The 19,893-nt window shown below is 46.3% G+C and overlaps 1 protein-coding gene across 1 annotated transcript; it reads left to right on the forward strand.

Annotated features, from left to right (window-relative positions):
• Positions 1 to 12,369: 12,369 nt before the first annotated feature.
• rpf1 (ribosome production factor 1 homolog) lies at positions 12,370 to 19,887 on the forward strand. The gene is made up of 9 exons (XM_056276423.1): positions 12,370 to 12,634; positions 12,724 to 12,780; positions 13,806 to 13,886; positions 13,989 to 14,084; positions 14,213 to 14,366; positions 16,617 to 16,699; positions 17,434 to 17,615; positions 19,267 to 19,393; positions 19,749 to 19,887. Exons 1-9 carry the CDS (start codon positions 12,404 to 12,406, stop codon positions 19,788 to 19,790), a joined length of 1,053 nt encoding a protein of 350 aa, XP_056132398.1. The 5' UTR covers positions 12,370 to 12,403; the 3' UTR covers positions 19,791 to 19,887.
• The last annotated feature ends 6 nt before the right edge of the window (positions 19,888 to 19,893 follow it).

Here is a 19,893-nt window from a genome sequence, read left to right on the forward strand (position 1 = left end):
AAGTAGACACGTTAGCCCTTGGCTAACGGGTCGGACCCTTTAGTCGAGCGATTAGCGATGTCGCCCGCGGTGCGGGAAATACGAGTTTGTGTCCCGGCTGCGGCAGTTCCTGTGGTTGCTGTAAGATTCGACTTAGAGACGAGAGAGACATTGGTTGTAACGAACTCTTTACTTAGAACTTAGCAAATTTAGGATACTCAGGCTACATCTGCGTTTCTTCCAGTTCGGCTCATACTTAACATTACTTCCTGGTCTCGTCTCGCGAGGGCCCCCCATCAAAGACTAACCAGAGAGCATGCACATTAACATAAGTCCCAATACATTACACCCCTTTCCCCCAGTCAACAAAATCCGCCAAGTGGCGTGGAGGGTGCCGGTCTCTTGCCGGACGCTGTAGAGGGGTAGTTGGCACAGGAATGGACACAGGACCAGAGGGATCTTCAACAGACCAGCTGGTCTCTGGTCGTGGCGTTTCCGACGAGGTAGACTCGAGCAGCCCATCTTCAGGTGACTGCTCACCAGGAACAATGGATTCTCCAGCGACCACATCCGTGCGTGCAGTCGCTCTACCACGCAGCTGATCCACGTGGTGTCGATGCATTTGCCCATCAGGAGTCTGCACTCTATATGAAACTGGGCCAGTAGGATCGGCTATCACACCAGGGACCCATTTGGGTCCCCCAGTGTAGCTCCTCATGTACACAGTGTCCCGTGGCCTAAAACATCTGTTTGGGCCTTGCAGCTTTTCTGCACTCACTTCCTGCTTGAGGTGCATCTCATTTTCATAGTCCGGATGAAGGCGATCAAAGGCCGTGGTAAGACGCCGGTTCATGAGAAGCTCGGCAGGACTCTTTCCTGTTGCTGAATTGGGAGTCACATGCTGCGACAGCAGAAACCTAGCCAGGCGTGTCTGCCAGTCACCGATAGTGATCCTAGATAGGGCCTCCTTGGTTGTCTGGACCATACGTTCTGCTTGGCCATTTGAACGAGGATGGTAAGGGGCCGTAGTCACTGCTCTGATGCCATTCCGTCTGGCAAACTCTTTGAATTCTTCCGATGTGAAGGCTGCACCGTTGTCAGAAACAATGACATCTGGTAACCCGTGAGTTGCAAAGAGGAGCCTCAGTGTGCTGATCGCTGCAGAGGAGGACATTGAACTCACCATGGCAACCTCTAACCACTTAGAGTGTGAGTCCACAATTATGAGAAATGTCTTCCCCTGGAATGGACCAGCAAAGTCAATGTGTAGCCAGGACCATTTCTTAGTTGTCCACTCCCAAGGGTGCAGCTGTGCTGTTGGTGGTGCATGACGAGTTCTCTGACAGGTTTCACAGGATTTTACTGTCTGTTCTATTGCTAAATCCATACCTGGCCACCAGGCATAACTCCTCCCCAGGCCCTTCATATGCACAATGCCTGGGTGTGCATCATGCAGCATGGCTAGTACCTCCTCCCTCGCCAGGTTAGGAATAACTACACGACACCCCCATAATAGGCAGTCCTTGTGTGCGAACAGTTCATGGCGCCGGGTGAAAAACGGCTTGAAACGGCTGTCGGGTGTATCCACTGGCCAGCCATGCAGGACCCAGCGCAGCAACCGAGACAGAACTGGATCCTTCCGAGTAAGGGCGGCAATGTGTTTTGCATTCAGTGGGGCTTCAGGCGCCATTTCCAGTAAGAGCACCTCCATGGGTGGAGGGGTCTCACGCATACCAGCGGGCAGTGGTAAGCGACTGAGGGTATCAGCATTTGCTAGCTGCTTGCCAGGGCGGTAGCACAATTCGTAATTGTAGGCCCCAAGAAGAACACTCCAGCGTAGCATGCATGGGGACAGGACAGGTGGCATGGACTTTGAGTGGTGTAGCAGGCCCAAAAGAGGTTTGTGGTCGGTAAAAACCACAAAGTGGCGACCAGCAAGGTACTGGTGAAATTTTTTGACTGCAAAAATGACCGCCAAGGCCTCCTTATCTATTTGAGCATAATTTCTTTCAGTGAAGGATAGTGTCCTCGAGGCAAAGATGATGGGAGCCTCCCAGCCATCAGACTCCATATGGAAGAGCAGCGTCCCCAAGCCACAAGGCGAAGCGTCACAAACAATGGCTAATGGCTTTGTTTCGTCATAGTGCGTGAGCACGCCATCAGCCTGAAGCAGTTGTTTTGCAGCAGTGTAAGCTTTTTTATGTGCGTCAGTCCACTGCCAGGGTGCAGACTGATCCAGGAGGCGGTGCAGCGGTTCTAAGATGGTAGCCTTGTTTGGCAAAAAACAGCTGTAAAAATTGAGTAGGCCTAGGAATGACTGAAGCTCCGTTTTGTTCCGGGGTGAAGGCGCCTTCTGAATAGCCTCAACTTTCTCCATAGTCGGCCGCACGCCATCCTTGTCCACACGAAAACCTAAAAATTCAACTTGGTCAGCAGCAAACACACTCTTCTCCTTCTGTAGCCGCAATCCTGCTTTTGCGAATCGTTCCAGCACTGCACGAAGACGGTCATTGTGCTGGTCAACAGTCTTTCCCGCTATTAAGACATCGTCCAGGTACGGTTGCACGCCTGGTATACCGGCGAGGAGTGTATCCATGAAACGCTGAAATATGGACACAGCTGTCGATACTCCAAACTGCAGGCGGCAGGCCCGAAACAGCCCGCGATGGGTGTTTATAGTGAGAAGCTCTGCAGCCTCGTCGTCCAGCACCAGCTGCTGGTAAGCTTGTTTGAGGTCCAATTTACTGAAAAGCACCCCCCTGCCAGTCTGGAAAACAGTTCAGCCACCGTAGGAATGGGGTATACATCAGGTTTCACAACTGTATTCACAGTGCAGCGATAGTCACCGCAAATTCTTAAGCTGCCATCCTTTTTAACTACTGGTACGATGGGTGTGGCCCACCTTGAGTGTCTCACGGGTTCAAAAATACCCTGAGCTACTAGCTTGTCAAGCCCCTCGTCTAGCTTTGGTCGAAGGGCAAAGGGCACCGAATGTGCTTTAAAAAACTTGGGTGATGCTGTTGAATAAATATCAATAGCAATTGGAGGGGCTCGTGAAGCCCCGAGGTCCTGGAAGACTTCTGCATATTCCATTAAGATGGACTCTACAGATTGTAAGCATACTCGGCGCACCCCCATTACAGAAATGCCCAGTGCCTCAAACCAGTCCCTGCCCAGTAGGCTTGCCCCCTGACCTCGAACAATAATCAGTGGCAAGGTCTTGTGATTGCCTTGATACTGCACATCCACAAAAATCTTCCCATTAACTTGTAGTTCTGCTTGTGACCATTGTCTAAGCACACTACTGTCCTTGTGCAGTAAAGGCGGCTGGTCAGGCCACAAGGTGTTGTAACTGCCCTCACTGATCAAGGAGCATGCGGCTCCAGAGTCCACCTCCATTACATGTGTTTTGTTATTCAGGATCACAGTGGCTTGATATGGCTTTTTTACGTGAGCATACAGCTGCCTGCCCATGGTGTAAATGTCATATTCCTCTTCTTGTTGCCTAACAGTGTGTGTGTGTTGTTCGGCTTGAGGAACTGCGTCAGAAGAATCCGCTGATGCGACATCCCTGCTCTTTTTAAAACAAACACGAGAAATGTGCCCCCTTTTTTTGCAATAGTGGCATACAGCAGAGGTAAATTTGAAATGTTGTTGGTTGTGTGTGCCTCCAGAACGAAAACATGGCTTTGCACCACCTTCTGCTACTGTTTGTTTCACTTTCAAAACGGTTTGACTTTGTGCAGTTTGATGAACTTCTGCTGGCTGTGGTGGTCCCAGCTGGTTTGGTTGTAGTATTCGCGCATTTAACGTGGCTGCTTCCGCTGCAAGGGCTTTTTCTCCTCTGCTGCTTTGAATGTGAGTTCCTTTTCAGCCAGCAGGTGGCGCTGCAGCGCTTCATCTAGCACCCCACAGACAATTCTGTCACGCAGCATGGCTTCCAGTTGGTCACCAAAAGCGCAATGCACTGAGAGTTTACGGAGTTCAGCAATGTAGCTCGAGATTCCTTGGTCTTGCTTTTGTTTACAATTGTGAAACTGAAAACTCTGAACAATTTGTGATGGAGGAGGACTGTAGTGGCGCTTCAAGGCCGATACTAAGTTTTCATAGGTGACGGCCGGAGGAAGGACGGGAGCGACCACCGAACATAGTGTAGAATACGTTGCAGCCCCACAGACGCTAAGCAAAATAGCGCGTTTCTTCTCCTTCCCATCTACTCCATTTGCCAGGAAAAAACATTCCAGTCTCTCAATATACTCCTCAATGGCAGTGCCGGAGCCTTCATCAAACTCTCCTATGCGACCCAGCGTGGTCATGGTGATGTCGTTAGGCCACTCACAGATTCCTCGAAACTGTAGTAGAATATCGGAGGTTGCTGATTTCCATCAATCAACTGTTCAGAACTGTTGGAGTTCGGATCCGCTTCGTCGCCAGTGTAAGATTCGACTTAGAGACGAGAGAGACATTGGTTGTAACGAACTCTTTACTTAGAACTTAGCAAATTTAGGATACTCAGCCATCAAGCTACATCTGCGTTTCTTCCAGTTCGGCTCATACTTAACATTACTTCCTGGTCTCGTCTCGCGAGAGCCCCCCATCAAAGACTAACCAGAGAGCATGCGCATTAACATAAGTCCCAATACATTACAGTTGCCTCCCGAATTCGCTACATTGGTGTCAGAAGTGGCAGGCTGGAGCCTATCAGTCACTGGGCGGATTGGACTCGTATGCTGCTCTCAGGGTCGCGGGGATGCTGGAGCCTATCCTAGCAGTCACTGGGCGGATTGGACTGTTATCCTGCTCTCAAGGTCGTGGGGGTGCTGGAGCCTATCCCAGCACTTATCCTGCATGCTTATCCGGCTCTCAGTGTCGTGGGGATGCCGGAGCCCATCCCAGCAATCCCACTTCTGACACCAATGTAGTGAAATCGGGGGGCAGCCGCGGGAACCGCCACAGCCGGGACGAGAACCCGTATCTCCCGCACCGCGGGCGACAACGTTAACCAGTCGACTAAAGGGTCCGACCCGTTAGCTAACGTGTCTACTTATTCATGTACTTTACACTATCCCCCTCTTTCGGGGCTTCGCCATATCAACTCCTTCACGCCTCTGGGCGCACGCGCTTACGATGACCTCACGGTCTCACCGTCCCACATCTGACACCAATGTAGCGAATTCGGGGGCAACCGCAGGAACCGCCGCAGCCGCGACATGAACCCGTATCTCCCGCACCGCGGGCGACATCGCTAACTGCTCGACTAAAGGGTCCTGTAATATTTGCTAGTAACATTTGATTTGCTAATGTCCCTTACGGCTTTCCGTAGCGCCACAACAAAGTCACGTGATGTACGTAACAACGTCAGTCGGAATCCGGTCGGTGAATAAACACCCAGCACGAGAGAAGTCGTCCTTGCTTTATTAATGTTATAAGTTAACATAGCCAGAGGGCACAGATCATTACATGGTGTCAGAGTAGCGGAGTTTAAATACCCAATATGGATTCGTACGGCGTTCCAGCTCCACGGATGGACTGGGAATCGGCGAACTTACCTGAAGCATGGAGACGATTTCGACAAACAACGGAGCTAATGTTCAAGGGCCCCCTGCGCGGGAAGAACGAAGAGGAGAAATGCAGCTACCTCCTGCTCTGGATAGGGGAAAAAGGGCGCGATGTGCACAACACTTGGACACTCAGCGGAGAACAAGCCAAGAAGCTAGAAACGTACTACGATAAGTACACTGAGTACATCACCCCCAAAGCAAACCCGATTTATGCCAGATATAAATTTCATGAAAAGATGCAGGGAGAGAGTGAATCCTTCAAACAATTTGTAACTGAGCTAAAGCTCCTAGTCAAAGACTGTGCCTACCCAAATGCCGACGAGATGGTCAGGGACCGCATCGTGTTTGCCACCAACTCACCCAGAGTGAGAGAAAAGCTACTTAGCCAGGGAGCTGAGCTAACGCTAGAAAAAGCCATAGATGTAGCCCGCTCACACGAACTAGCAAAGCAACAGCTAAAGTTTATGGGCCAGGGCAGCACACATGAAACGGTGCACGCAATAGGCAGAAAGACTTACAAACCGAACGCACCCAAAGCAGCTAACGCTAACTTCAGACAAAGGGAAGGTAACGTTAGCACCGCTGCTAGGGCGTGTAGCTATTGTGGAGGGCTACACGGCGCTAAAGCCACTTGCCCAGCTAAGGGTAAACTATGCATTACATGCAAGCAGCTCAATCATTTTGCTAAAGTATGCAAGTCTAGCTCCCAGGGACAGACAAAGTACTACCGCGGCACAGTACATGCCGTCGGAGAGAACCCAGAAGAGTACACCACTGACAGAGAGCAGGAAGAACTGTACTTCGACAACATTACAGTGGAGAGCACCGCTGTGGGAGAACAGACAGAGCTGTACATAGACTCAATAGAGAACAACGGAAAAAGCAACGAGCAGGCTTACGTAGAGGTTGGAATTGGCACACCTCCACAGAAGGTAAAGTTTAAACTAGACACTGGGGCACAGGCCAATACTATTCCCACCAACCTGTTCCAGGCGCTGTTCAAAAATGTGACACTGAAACCAGCAATACACAGACTCACTGAATATGGAGGAGGCGCGCTGAGCGTGAAAGGCACATGCAAACTCAAATGTAAGTACAGAGACAATGCAATGATGCTGGACTTTTACGTCATTGACACAAACGCCCCACCAGTCATGGCAATGAAAACATGCCGTGACCTAAACTTGGTAAAAATAGTGATGGCTGTGAGCGAGGAAAACAATGTCACATCACAGAGCATAATGGATGAGTATGCAGATGTTTTCCAGGGAATAGGAGAGTTCCCAGGCGAGTGCACCTTCCGCGTCACACCAGATGCAACGCCGGTCATCTGCCCGCCACGCAGAATCCCTATCGCCCTACGCAGCAAACTGAGGGACGAACTTGACAGCATGGAGAAAGGCGGCATAATCTGTAAGGTAACAGAACCCACAGAATGGGTGAACGCACTCGTCATTGTTGAGAAGCCAAAGACAGGCAAACTTAGAGTGTGTTTAGACCCCAGAGCTCTTAACAAAGTGATACAACGACCTCACTACCCCCTCCCCACGCTGGAGGACGCCACCACAAAGCTCGCTGGAGCTGAGTACTTTAGCGTGTTAGACGCGCGGTCAGGCTATTGGGCCATCAAACTGAGCACTGAATCCTCAATGTTGACGACATTTAACACAGTGTTTGGCAGGTATCGTTTCCTCAGACTGCCATTCGGAATCGTGTCCGCTCAAGACGAGTTCCAGAGACGCGTGGATGAAACATATGAAGGATTGGACGGTGTGACGGCCATAGTGGACGACATACTAGTGTTCGGCAAGACTAAAGAGGAACATGACCAGCGTCTCAGAGCGATGCTGAAGCGCACAAGGGAGCGAGGGGTGAGGCTCAACCCCGACAAGTGTCACATATGCGTGTCCGAGGTAAGCTACTTCGGCCACACGCTCTCACACGAAGGCATCAAACCAGACCCACACAAGGTGAAGGCGGTCAAAGACATGCAACCCCCACAGAACAAAGCAGAGCTGGAGACAGTCCTCGGCATGATCAACTACCTCGCCAGATTCGCTCCACACCTCTCACAGATAAACTCACCCCTCAGACAGCTTCTGAAACAGGACAGTGAGTTTGTGTGGGATGCAGTCCACGACAAGGCGTTCCAAGAGATGAAGAATCTCATTACACAGCACCCAGGTCCAGTACTCTCATATTTCGACCCGCAGAAAGAGCTGCGACTCCAAGTGGATGCATCCAAAAGTGGCCTTGGGGCTGTCATGCTCCAAGATGGCAAACCAATTGCCTATGCGTCCAAGTCACTCAACAGCACTGAAGAAAACTACGCACAGATAGAGAAGGAGCTCTACGCTGTGGTCTTCGGCTGCAAGAGGTTCCGCGAGTACATGTACGGACGAAAAGTGATTGTGGAGTCAGACCACAAGCCTCTGGAGGCAATACTAAAAAAGCCACTGGCAGCAGCACCACCCCGGCTGCAACGGATGATCCTGGCGCTCCAAAAATATGACATCCAAATCATCCACCGCCCCGGTAAGGACATACCGGTGGCCGACACACTGTCACGCAAGTCAATAGAACACCACCACAGTGACCTACAGGAAGGGATGGAGGCCCAAGTGCACACAGTCCTCAGCAACATCCCTGTGAGCGACACAAGACTCACAGAAATCAAGCAGGAAACAGCGCAAGATCCACAGCTCACCGCACTCAGACGAGCCACACTCACTGGCTGGCCAGACACAAAGAAAAAGTGCCCGCCCAGCATCAAGGAATACTGGAACCACAGAGCAGAAATCTCAGAAATGGACGGTATCCTGGTCAAAGGTGAGAGAATCATTGTCCCCCAAAAGCTTCGCAAGGACATGATACAGCGCATCCATGCCAGCCACCTTGGCGTGGAAAAAAGCAAATGCCGAGCAAGAGACTTACTGTTCTGGCCTGGCATGGGGAAACAGATCGAGGATGCGGTAGCAGACTGCAGCATATGCCAAGAACGGCGCAGCGCAAATGCAAAGGAACCAATGATGTCACACGCCATACCCGAGCGGCCGTGGCAAGTGATAGGCACAGACCTATTCACATGGAACTCACAGGACTTCATAGTCACTGTGGACTACTACTCCAGATTCTTCGAGCTAGAGAGACTTTACAGCTGCACCTCATCTGCCGTCATCATGAAGCTGAAAGCAGCAATGGCTCGACACGGAATCCCCGAGACTATCATCAGCGACAACGGTCCGTGCTACAGCTCTGGTGAGTTCCGCAACTTCTCACAGACATGGGGTTTCTCACACACCACCACAAGCCCCCACTACCCACAGAGCAACGGCCTCTCCGAGAAGACTGTCCAGACGGCCAAACGCATCCTGGACAAAGCTAAAGCTGAGAACAAAGACCCCTACATGAGCTTACTGGAGTATCGCAACACACCGGTGGACAACCTGAAATCACCGGCACAGCTACTGATGAGTCGGAGGCTGCGGTCCATTCTCCCATCAACAGCAAAACACCTGCAGCCACAGATCGCCAGTCAGGAGGATGTTCACAAAAGGAGAGAGGTATGTCAACAGCGCCAGCAGGCATACTACAACCGAACAGCCAAACCTCTGCCCCACCTGCCCGCAGGCACACCAATCCGCTTCCGGCAGGAGGATGGATCCTGGAGACCTGCAACTGTGGAAAGACCAGCGAACACAGACAGGAGCTACCACATCCAAACCAAAGAAGGTCAGATCTACCAACGCAACCGTCAACACCTGCGACAAAGCAGAGTGAACACTCACACTACACACACACACACTTCACAGTTGACTGTTACCAGCGCTAACAACAACACACAAGCCCATCAGCAAGAGCATGCTGAACCTCCAGACACGAGCAATCAGCGACAACCAGACACACAGCCTGGTTACACCACGAGGTCAGGTCGCACGATCAAACCAAGACAAATCCTTGACTTATGAATGTTAAAAAAAGAGAGAATTTTACACCAACCTGTACTATACCTGCTATGTTTTGAAAAGAAATATTTACAGCGTTCACTTACCTTGTGTACCTACCTGCTGTTTGCAGTTACCAGTAATGAAATGGAAAAAAAAGATGAAATGTTATTACGGTGTCACATTTAGACAGTGAAGGAAATGTTTTACACTACTTTGTTGCAGTCCAGTTATATAAGAGTTCCGCTTTCATATTCTTTCTTATTAAGATTGTATTCGCTTATAAACGTGCTCAACGTGGTCTGTATCTCTGCAGAGAAAGCAGCACTTTTCAGAAAAAGGGAGATGTAATATTTGCTAGTAACATTTGATTTGCTAATGTCCCTTACGGCTTTCCGTAGCGCCACAACAAAGTCACGTGATGTACGTAACAACGTCAGTCGGAATCCGGTCGGTGAATAAACACCCAGCACGAGAGAAGTCGTCCTTGCTTTATTAATGTTATAAGTTAACATAGCCAGAGGGCACAGATCATTACAGGTCCGACCCGTTAACGGGGGGCTAACCTGTCTACTTATTTGTGTACGTTACTATATATATATATATATATATATATATATATATATATATATATATATATATATAAAACAACCCGAATATACACTTGTGTTAGATAAAGGAAAATGGGAAAAAGAAGTAATTAGGAATGTTTGGAGATAAGTAAAACTTCAACAGTTAACACAACTCTTCGTCGTCCGTTTAACTCTTGAAAAGCAGACCTTTGTCTGATTGGGAACATTTTGAGCTGATGACGCCGAATAAGGTAATTACGCTTACCGATCCGCTTCCGGTGTGGGAAGATGGCGGCGCGAATTCCCAGCTGCGGCGGCCTCACTCAGTACCGCCCACGCAGTGTCTTTGTCCACGGCTGCGTCTAAGTTTTGTCTTCGTTTGATGGCTGGGAGAGCGGGGCAGGCTAAGCTAGCTGCTAGCCCATGCAGACCGGCGGTTATGACATTCATCCTGGCTGGCCTTCGTTCCCTTGGACAGTGATTTTTTGTTTTTTTGTTTGTTTACTGTGGATATATGTGTTAGTTTGGATCTGTGTGTTCTTGTAGTTTTTGGGCGTGTTTTTGTCTTTGTGTTGCGAACCGTTTCATGAGAATACTGTAACGATCACGGATGAGTAGGCTCGGTAGCTCGGAATTTGCTACAATACTGTAAACTACTAATAAGACACGTTAGCCCCTAGCTAACGGGTCGGACCCTTTAGTCGAGCGGTTAGCGATGTCGCCTTGTGGCGCAGTACACTATGTATCGAATCCCGCACCGGGTAAGTAAATAACCGGTTAAGTTGCTTGGGGAAAGGCATTTTGTGTCATTTCGTGTACGCAAGTGCACGAAATGAAATGACAAAGTGTTTGTGATTCCTGACACTATACTCATTATACTCAGAAGATGGAGAGATGCCACAACAGATGCCACAGTGGAAGCACAACGATATCTGACTGCTCCTCCTGTGGAACGGTCTGAAGATCCGCTTACCGACGGGTCAAAACACATTTATTTTTTAATTCATTACATGTATTCTTTAACTGTTTAATTCATTACGTTTATTCTTTAATTGTCTTTATTCCTCTAAGCTATGGACAGATATTGCATTACTTATTTTTGATACATTTAACCAACTACTTCGTATAAAAGAAGGTATGGCCTTGTTCCTTGATTGCACTACTGGCTCATCTCCTGTAGATAATGCTCTCAAAATTCAGTTTGTTTGGTAAATTTCACATTCACAAATCCAAGGTGATGGGCTCCAAGCCCAATATTCGTTTATTTTACATTGATCTTGTAAACTACTAATAAGACACGTTAGCGGGTCTGACCCTTTAGTCGAGCGGTTAGTGATGTCGCCTTGTGGTACAGCACACTCCGTGTCGAATCCCGCACCGGGCAAGAAATTACCCGGTTACAATCTGTTATTCTTTTTCAAATCCCTTACCAAAATAACCTCTAATTAAAGGCAATGAAAACACCTCTCATCTCGGAAAAAATATTACACACATTAGATAAATGAACTGCTCAATTTAACATTGTTTTTTTTCTGAAAGACTCCTAACATAGTGGCTCTTACTATCATCATCTGATCATCGACCTCATAAGTTTATTTTTGTGTTAACCTTTCCTTGTTTGTTCATTTATTTTATCCCTTTTGTTTTCTCTTTTTTGCATTATATTATATTTAGACTACAGTTATTACTCTTTTATGTTTTGACCCTCCCCTGTACTGAAACTCTGACATTATATTGCTGCAATGTAAACAAAACAAATGTACATGATAAAAAATGGGGGGGGGGGAAGGACTGGTCAAAACATGAAGCGGTCCGCAACGGCCCACGTCAAACAACCGGCGCGTCTCATTTGGCTGCATAGCATTCTTTTAACCACTAGATGTCACCCGTGTCCGCTGTGAACGAATTTCCAACAAATTCATTCATTCATTTTCATTCATTATCCAAACCGCTTATCCTTACTCAGGTTCGCGGAGCCAGTACAATTATTTCCAATGCAATTGTTCAAAAAGGCTGAAAGCTTCAGAAAGCCCGGTTTCGCCGTCACTACTTCTCGAGAAAGCATCGAGTGAAATACGTCTTTGGATTTGAAATAATTAAGTTTTTCTGCCCACTCGGCTGCTCCACGCAGATTTTTTTCCCATTCATTCATTCATTCATTCTTTATTTGCTTGAAAGGGACACACCATGTAAAAGTCTCTGAAATAAACACACCAACCCCGCCGGGGCCTTTTGCCCCACGCAAGCAGCGGTAATGCGCCGCAAGACTGACGTCATTTCCTGTAACCAGGAAGTCAGCAGCGGAACTGGGTCTCCACGTGAAACGGAGGCTAAAACAGTGAAAAGCATGGACATAACCGAGGTTCCCAAAAGTTGCGACAAAGGCAAGAAAAAGAAGGATAAACGCTCGCACAAAACGACGGTAGCTAAACAGGAAACAGAGGATGTTGGTGTTGCTGAGAAAACGGAGAAGGATGGCGTTGCTCCTGTCTTCCCTCCCTCCTTCAGCATGTCGGACATCAAGAACAAGCAGAGGAGACACCTCATGTTCATGAAGCTCAAGCAGGAGAAACGAAAGGTATACGTGAGGTAAACAAGGTAAACCGCCCCCTCGGACGACCCTTTAGATGCGTACTGAGCGTTGTCCATCCTATATGTTTTTTACAGCAAAAGATGCAGCTGAGGAAAAAGAGGAAAAAAGAAAGGGAGGCCTTGGGTGATAAGGTGAGTTGTGTCATTGACACTGGATGGCATTGATGTTCTCACTATATTGTAACATATAACCATCATCAGTCGGTGACGTCTCGTGGTGTGATAGACCAGCGGTTGCTCTCATCAGGTCCTCGGGCACCACCAGTACTGCTGGTTTTCTGTTCTACCAGGTAGTTCATTACGTGAGTTTTATTGTTTCCCCTCTTTTAATGTAAAGCACTTTGAGCTGCACTTTATGTATGAAATGTGCTATACAAATAAAGTTTTATTATCATTACATTCACCTGTTTTTCCAGCAATCCCAGCCTCCAATCAACGAGGTTTTAGACCTGGAACAACAGGGGAACGTAATGAAGTACCTGGTAGAATAGAAACCCAGCAGTACTGGTAGTACCTGAGGGCCTGATTGAGAACTTATTGTTTTATCTTATTGAACTATATTGGTTGTTAGGGCTGGGTGATATTGACAAAATCAAATATCACAATATTTTTGGAATGAATAATATTATTAATATGAGGATATTTTGGGAACGACTATTGGTTCTTTCATGAGATATTTACACAGCAGAAAGTGTTGATAAATGATCATTATTAATGTGGATATGATGACCAAGCAGGCAGAGACATTGTTTATATCACTAAAATAGTCAAAATAAGTTAAGAACATTGTCTTACATTACTTAATGCAGCCTTTAAGACCAGGGAATAACAACATTTAAGTTATATTAAGTTATATTGACAGATTATTGCCATACATACACACACATATCAGATGGTAACAGATGATCCGCTGTGGCGGTCCCTAACGGGAGCAGCCAAAAGTAGTAGTAGTAAGAGATATTATATTAAAGTTATATTAACAGAACTACAATACCACAACTCATCTAGTCTCATATGAAAATATAGACGTATTGATATATTGCACAGCTCTGTTGGTATATTAGTAAAGCTTTGTAGATAAATTGGATTAAAAACTAATAAGTCTTTATTACTCCCAGAGACAAAACCTTCTTGTAATTAGTCTGCCGTGAATGTAGGCACCACCAAAAGAAGTCCCAAAGACGATAGAGAACCAGAGAGTTTACGACGAGACAACAGTTGACCCGGAAGATGAAGAGGTATGGTGTTGCTTGCTTGGCAGAGCTTGTTCATATCGTCCCCCAACTGTCAGACTGATGTGATAAATATGAATTTTGTCAAATGGGAAATGTGCTTTTTAGGTAGCCTTTGACGAGGGGACTGACGAATTCTCTGCCTACTTCAACCGACTGACAAATCCCAAAGTGCTTATAACAACATCGGATAGACCAAGAGGGGTAAGTGGACAGTAAACCCTGCACCTAACTCTTACTAATTTTGCAGCTAAACAGGCTGAGGAATCATGCATTGCGCACTGCTTTTATTTATTTGTTTATTTATTTTCCTTCCTTCCTTTCTTCCCCAGAGGACCGTTCGGTTTTGTGAGCAGCTGGCCACAGTGATCCCAGACTCCCATGTGTATTACAGACGAGGCCTAGCCCTGAAGAGGATCATTCCCCAGTGCATCGCCAGGAACTTCACTTACCTCATAGTCATTAATGAGGACCGCCTTACGCCCAGTATCCTCTGAGGGACTGCTGTCAAATGACCTGAGCGGATGTGAAGTTCGCAGAAATGCATGTGCTCTGTGATACACTGTGCTGTTTTTATTCAGAGATAATGACAGTAGCTCCCTCCGGGTTGGGGATGAGTTGTTGCCTCAAGTGAAGAAGTTCAAGTATCTCGGGGTCTTGTTCACGAGTGAGGGTAGGATGGGGCAGGAGATTGACAGGCAGATTGGTGCAGCATCAGCAGTAATACAGACATTGTACCGGACCGTTGTGGTGAAGAGAGCTGAGCCGGGAGGCAAAGCTCTCAATTTACCAGTCAATCTTCATTCCAATCCTCATCTATGGTCATGAGCTCTGGGTAGTGACCAAAAGGGTGAGATCGCGAATACAAGCGGCTATAATTAGTTTCCTTCGTAGGGTGTCTGGGCTCAGCCTTAGAGATAGGGTGAAGAGCTTGGACATCTGGAGGGAGCTCGGAATAGAGCTGCTGCTCCTTCATGTCAAAAGGAGCCAGTTGAGGTAGTTTGGGCATCTGATTAGGATGCCTCCTGGGCTGGAGGTTTTCTTGGCACGTCCAACTGGGAGGAGACCCTGGGGTAGACCCAGAACTCACTGGAGGGACTACGTGTCCAATCTGGCCTGGGAACGCCTTGGGATCCCCCAGAAGGAGCTGGAGTCTGTTGCTGGGGAGAGGGACGTCTGGAGTGCCCTACTTCGCTTGCTGCCACTGCAACCCGACCCCGGAGAAGTGGCTGATGATGAGATGAGATAATGACAGTAACAGGAGAAAGCAATTCTCTGCTCACATGTACACTACCGTTCAAAAGTTTGGGATCACCCAAACAATTTTGTGTTTTCCATGAAAAGTCACACTTATTCACCACCATATGTTGTGAAATGAATAGAAAATAGAGTCAAGACATTGACAAGGTTAGAAATAATGATTTGTATTTGAAATAAGATTTTTTTTACATCAAACTTTGCTTTCGTCAAAGAATCCTCCATTTGCAGCAATTACAGCATTGCAGACCTTTGGCATTCTAGCTGTTAATTTGTTGAGGTAATCTGGAGAAATTGCACCCCACGCTTCCAGAAGCAGCTCCCACAAGTTGGATTGGTTGGATGGGCACTTCTTTGAGCAGATTGAGTTTCTGGAGCATCACATTTGTGGGGTCAATTAAACGCTCAAAATGGCCAGAAAAAGAGAACGTTCATCTGAAACTCGACAGTCTATTCTTGTTCTTAGAAATGAAGGCTATTCCATGCGAGAAATTGCTAAGAAATTGAAGATTTCCTACACCGGTGTGTACTACTCCCTTCAGAGGACAGCACAAACAGGCTCTAACCAGAGTAGAAAAAGAAGTGGGAGGCCGCGTTGCACAACTGAGCAAGAAGATAAGTACATTAGAGTCTCTAGTTTGAGAAACAGACGCCTCACAGGTCCCCAACTGGCATCTTCATTAAATAGTACCTGTTAGAGCCTGTTTGTGCTGTCCTCTGAAGGGAGTAGTACACACCGGTGTAGGAAATCTTCAATTTCTTAGCAATTTCTCGCATGAAATAGCCTTCATTTCTAAGAACAAGAATAGACTGTCGAGTTTCAGATGAAAGTTCTCTTTTTCTGGCCATTTTGAGCGTTTAATTGACCCCACAAATGTGATGCTCCAGAAACTCAATCTGCTCAAAGAAGTGCCCATCCAACCAATCCAACTTGTGGGAGCTGCTTCTGGAAGCGTGGGGTGCAATTTCTCCAGATTACCTCAACAAATTAACAGCTAGAATGCCAAAGGTCTGCAATGCTGTAATTGCTGCAAATGGAGGATTCTTTGACGAAAGCAAAGTTTGATGTAAAAAAAATCTTATTTCAAATACAAATCATTATTTCTAACCTTGTCAATGTCTTGACTCTATTTTCTATTCATTTCACAACATATGGTGGTGAATAAGTGTGACTTTTCATGGAAAACACGAAATTGTTTGGGTGATCCCAAACTTTTGAACGGTAGTGTATACTCATGCATTTATCAGTAATTTTGCAGTTTCAATAATCTTTCCCGGGGAATACATGCATGATATTGATGTTCAGCAGTAGTTCTGGAATTTGAACAGGTCTGATTGGGAGATTTGTTGTGGGGTTTTTTTCTGTTTGGAATCATTTTTGCCTGTCGTATCTTGGAGAATGTTAGATGGGTGAGTGGTAGTCTTTCTACAGAATCATGATGTCACTTTAATACCTGCTTCCTTCACCACCGTGATAAGATGGTATGGTTCTCTGTCACCTGCCGGATGGACCAACGGCACACTTCAAAATCAGCAATGCTCGACTGCGCAAGGAAATGAAGGCAAGAAAAACCAACACATCTCCCACATCACTTTCCCTAACAGTAGATGTTTAGGTTTGATTTGATTTGAAACCATTTAATATTTTTTTTTTGGATTTCCTCCAAGAATTCATACTAAATTTGATACCAATTACATATGTAGTCCAAATACAGAAAAAGCATACATTCAACATATTCACACACTTTAATGGCACACCTTACATAACTCAGCCTATATGAGTAACTGCACACATGCCATACCCATTCATCTGATACGAGGCAAAACATCCACACCAATACAACATGCATGGAAGAAAAATAACTTCTTGATTCAATGCTGCAATGACTTTTTTGTTTCTTTCAAAAAAGCTGTGGTAGCCAAACTTTCTTCGTTGATTCATTGTCTGCGATTACAAATTTTCTGAGGACTTTTCAAAATTGAACTGAAACCAAACTGCTGCAAAAATCATCGTGAAGAATGATTTCAAGAATCATTAATTAATACGTAATACTCCTATGACATGTATTTACATATCAGCAACAACATTTCATTCACAACTTCTGGAATTTCAAAGTTGATATAAAATTTCCAAGAGGCTGTTGTAGGAAAAATTGCACCTCAAATATTTGACTGTTAATCAAGGAAACAATAACAGTGGCCCCACTATAAGACAAAATATGAATGATGATTTTAGTGGTTATCGTGCACGATAAAAGCTAGGCACAGGATCACAGTATAATTTGCTCCCTTGCAGCGGAGAGGTAAAGACCCAACAGATCATTCCCCGGAGGTGATCCTGAACAACTTCACCACACGTCTGGGTCACAGTATTGGTCGCCTGTTTGCAGCTCTCTTCCCACACGACCCTCACTTTGTGGGCCGGCAGGTCGCCACTTTCCACAACCAGAGAGACTTCATTTTCTTCAGGTTCCACAGGTAAACATTCCTTTATTGTGACTCTAGCGTAACGAAGAACATGAAACCGATGGGTACCACATTTGATTGATTGATTGTTTGTGTAGATAGACCTGTCACTCTGGTACCCTTTTGACATCTGTACTGTATCTATACCACCATTGATAACCAGTACTGCCACCTTTTGACCACTAGAGGAGGTTGTTGGCTTTCTTTTGTGCATTGTAACTCTTCCAGCATCATGCCACCTTTGACCCCATGTTACGGTGTAATGATTCCAGCAAGCAGTATGACCTGGCTGAACTGTCACGCCAACTCTTCTACACTCTCAATTTATCAACATTTAGCGTATAGAAAGTATTGTTGCACACACTTACTAAATCTAGACAACAAGTGTTCGTACTGGAACACCAGTATTTGTTTTATTTTCTGAAATGATACTGGTGTTACTGGTGATGAGCTAACATCACTGTTACTCTAATATGCCAATGGGAGAAGTGTCTACCACGACAAACCTAGTATGAAGGAAATATTTTTTTTAAATTATTGGAATTTTGGGGCATCCTGGTAGCATAGCAGTCTATTCCGTTGCCTACCAACACAGTGATCACAAGTTCAAATCCTTGTGTTACCTCCAGCTTGGTCAGGCGTCCCTACAGACACAATTGACCCGTGTCTGCAGGTGGGAAGCCAGATGTGGGTATGTGTCCTGGGCGCTGCACTAGCACCTCCTCTGGTTGGTTGGGGCGCCTGTTCAGAGGTGAGGGGAACTGGGCGGAATAGTGTGATCCTCCCATACACCACGTCCCCCTGGTGAAACTCCTCAGTTTCAGGTGAAAAGAAGCAGCTGGTGACTTAACATGTATCGGAGGAGGCATTTGGTAGTCTGCAGCCCTCCCTGGATCGGCAGAGGGGGTGGAGCAGCGACTGGGGTGGCTTGGAAGAGTTGGGTAGTTGGGTGTATTCAATTGCGGAGAAAAAGGGGGGGAAATTTAAAAAAAAAATTATTGCAATTTTAAAGCGAACTTCTGAGGGGTTGTTCTAAGCTTAAAAGCGTCGTCGCGGGTTCATATCCAGTGCAAGACATGGCGTACATCCTCTCTAGTGTCTGATCTAAAAACCCCTTTGTCTGCATCGCCAAGGCGGTCAATTAATTTGATTTTGCTTATGGACACTAGTCATTTCACATTACTGTTCTTTTTCATTTAGAATCAAAATCAACTTTATTGGCAAATTGTGCCTATGCCAATGAGGATTTTGACTCCGGTACATAGCGGCCTCTAGGACTTGCAAGTGCTAGAGGCTAGAAGAATTTACTTTCATTTACTACTTGCAAGTGCTAGAAAAATTCTTATGAATAGTAAAATAATTCACCATACCGAGGGCTGGTAGAAATCCAGTTTGTGACTAGTTTGCCACTCTGCCATTGACCCTGTGATTTACCAAACTGAGGACAGTTTCAGTCATAAACTGAATGGCTGACCATATAAAGGTATGATCAGTAGAAGCCACAGAAATCTGAGTTTTACATTTCTTTTGAGTCCAAAAGTCTGTTGGTGTTCTCTAACACCTGAGTAAAATCCACCCGTCTTTTCAGTTGGGATGGGTGAGGAGGGTTAAAAAGAGAACTTTGTTGTTTTACTGTATTTAAAAAGCCATTTCATCCATCAAGGTACATCTTCAAGAATGAGAAGAGAGTTGGTCTTCAGGAACTGGGGCCACGCTTCACCCTCAAACTCCGCTCTTTACAGAAAGGGACCTTTGACTCAAAGTTCGGAGAGTACGAATGGGTTCTCAAGGTGAGTTTTCAGATGCAGTGGTGGAGTCGCACGTCCAAGCCTTGTTGTTTGTACTGAAAAGACCTTTCTACCATCACCATTAACCATGGCATGCCATTCACAGTGCACACATCCCTGATATTTACTTGCATTTGCATAGTCGACCACTTAACAACCAACTATATATCAGTCATTCATGCATCGCTGCTCTGAAAAGCATTTTTATTGTAAAGCCTCTTCTGTCAAACACACTGAGTAAATAACTGACTTGCAATAGGTGGTTGGTTGTATAAACTTGCTGGTAAAATGTCAAGGGCTCTCCTGGTATAACTAACCATACTGGGTTTTTGGTTTTTTTTGTTTTACTTTTTCTCAGCGTCATGAAATGGACGCGTGCAGAAGGAAGTTCCACCTCTGAGTAACAGCCGAGAGTGCTTCCTGTTTTCTATCCAAAATACGACCGCCACTGCTGACCATGCACAAACGGCTTGTATATCGGATGTCCCAGTTTGTCAGTGTTG

This window comes from Lampris incognitus, chromosome 3 (genome assembly GCF_029633865.1).
Source record: "Lampris incognitus isolate fLamInc1 chromosome 3, fLamInc1.hap2, whole genome shotgun sequence".
Taxonomy (NCBI): Eukaryota; Metazoa; Chordata; class Actinopteri; order Lampriformes; family Lampridae; genus Lampris; species Lampris incognitus.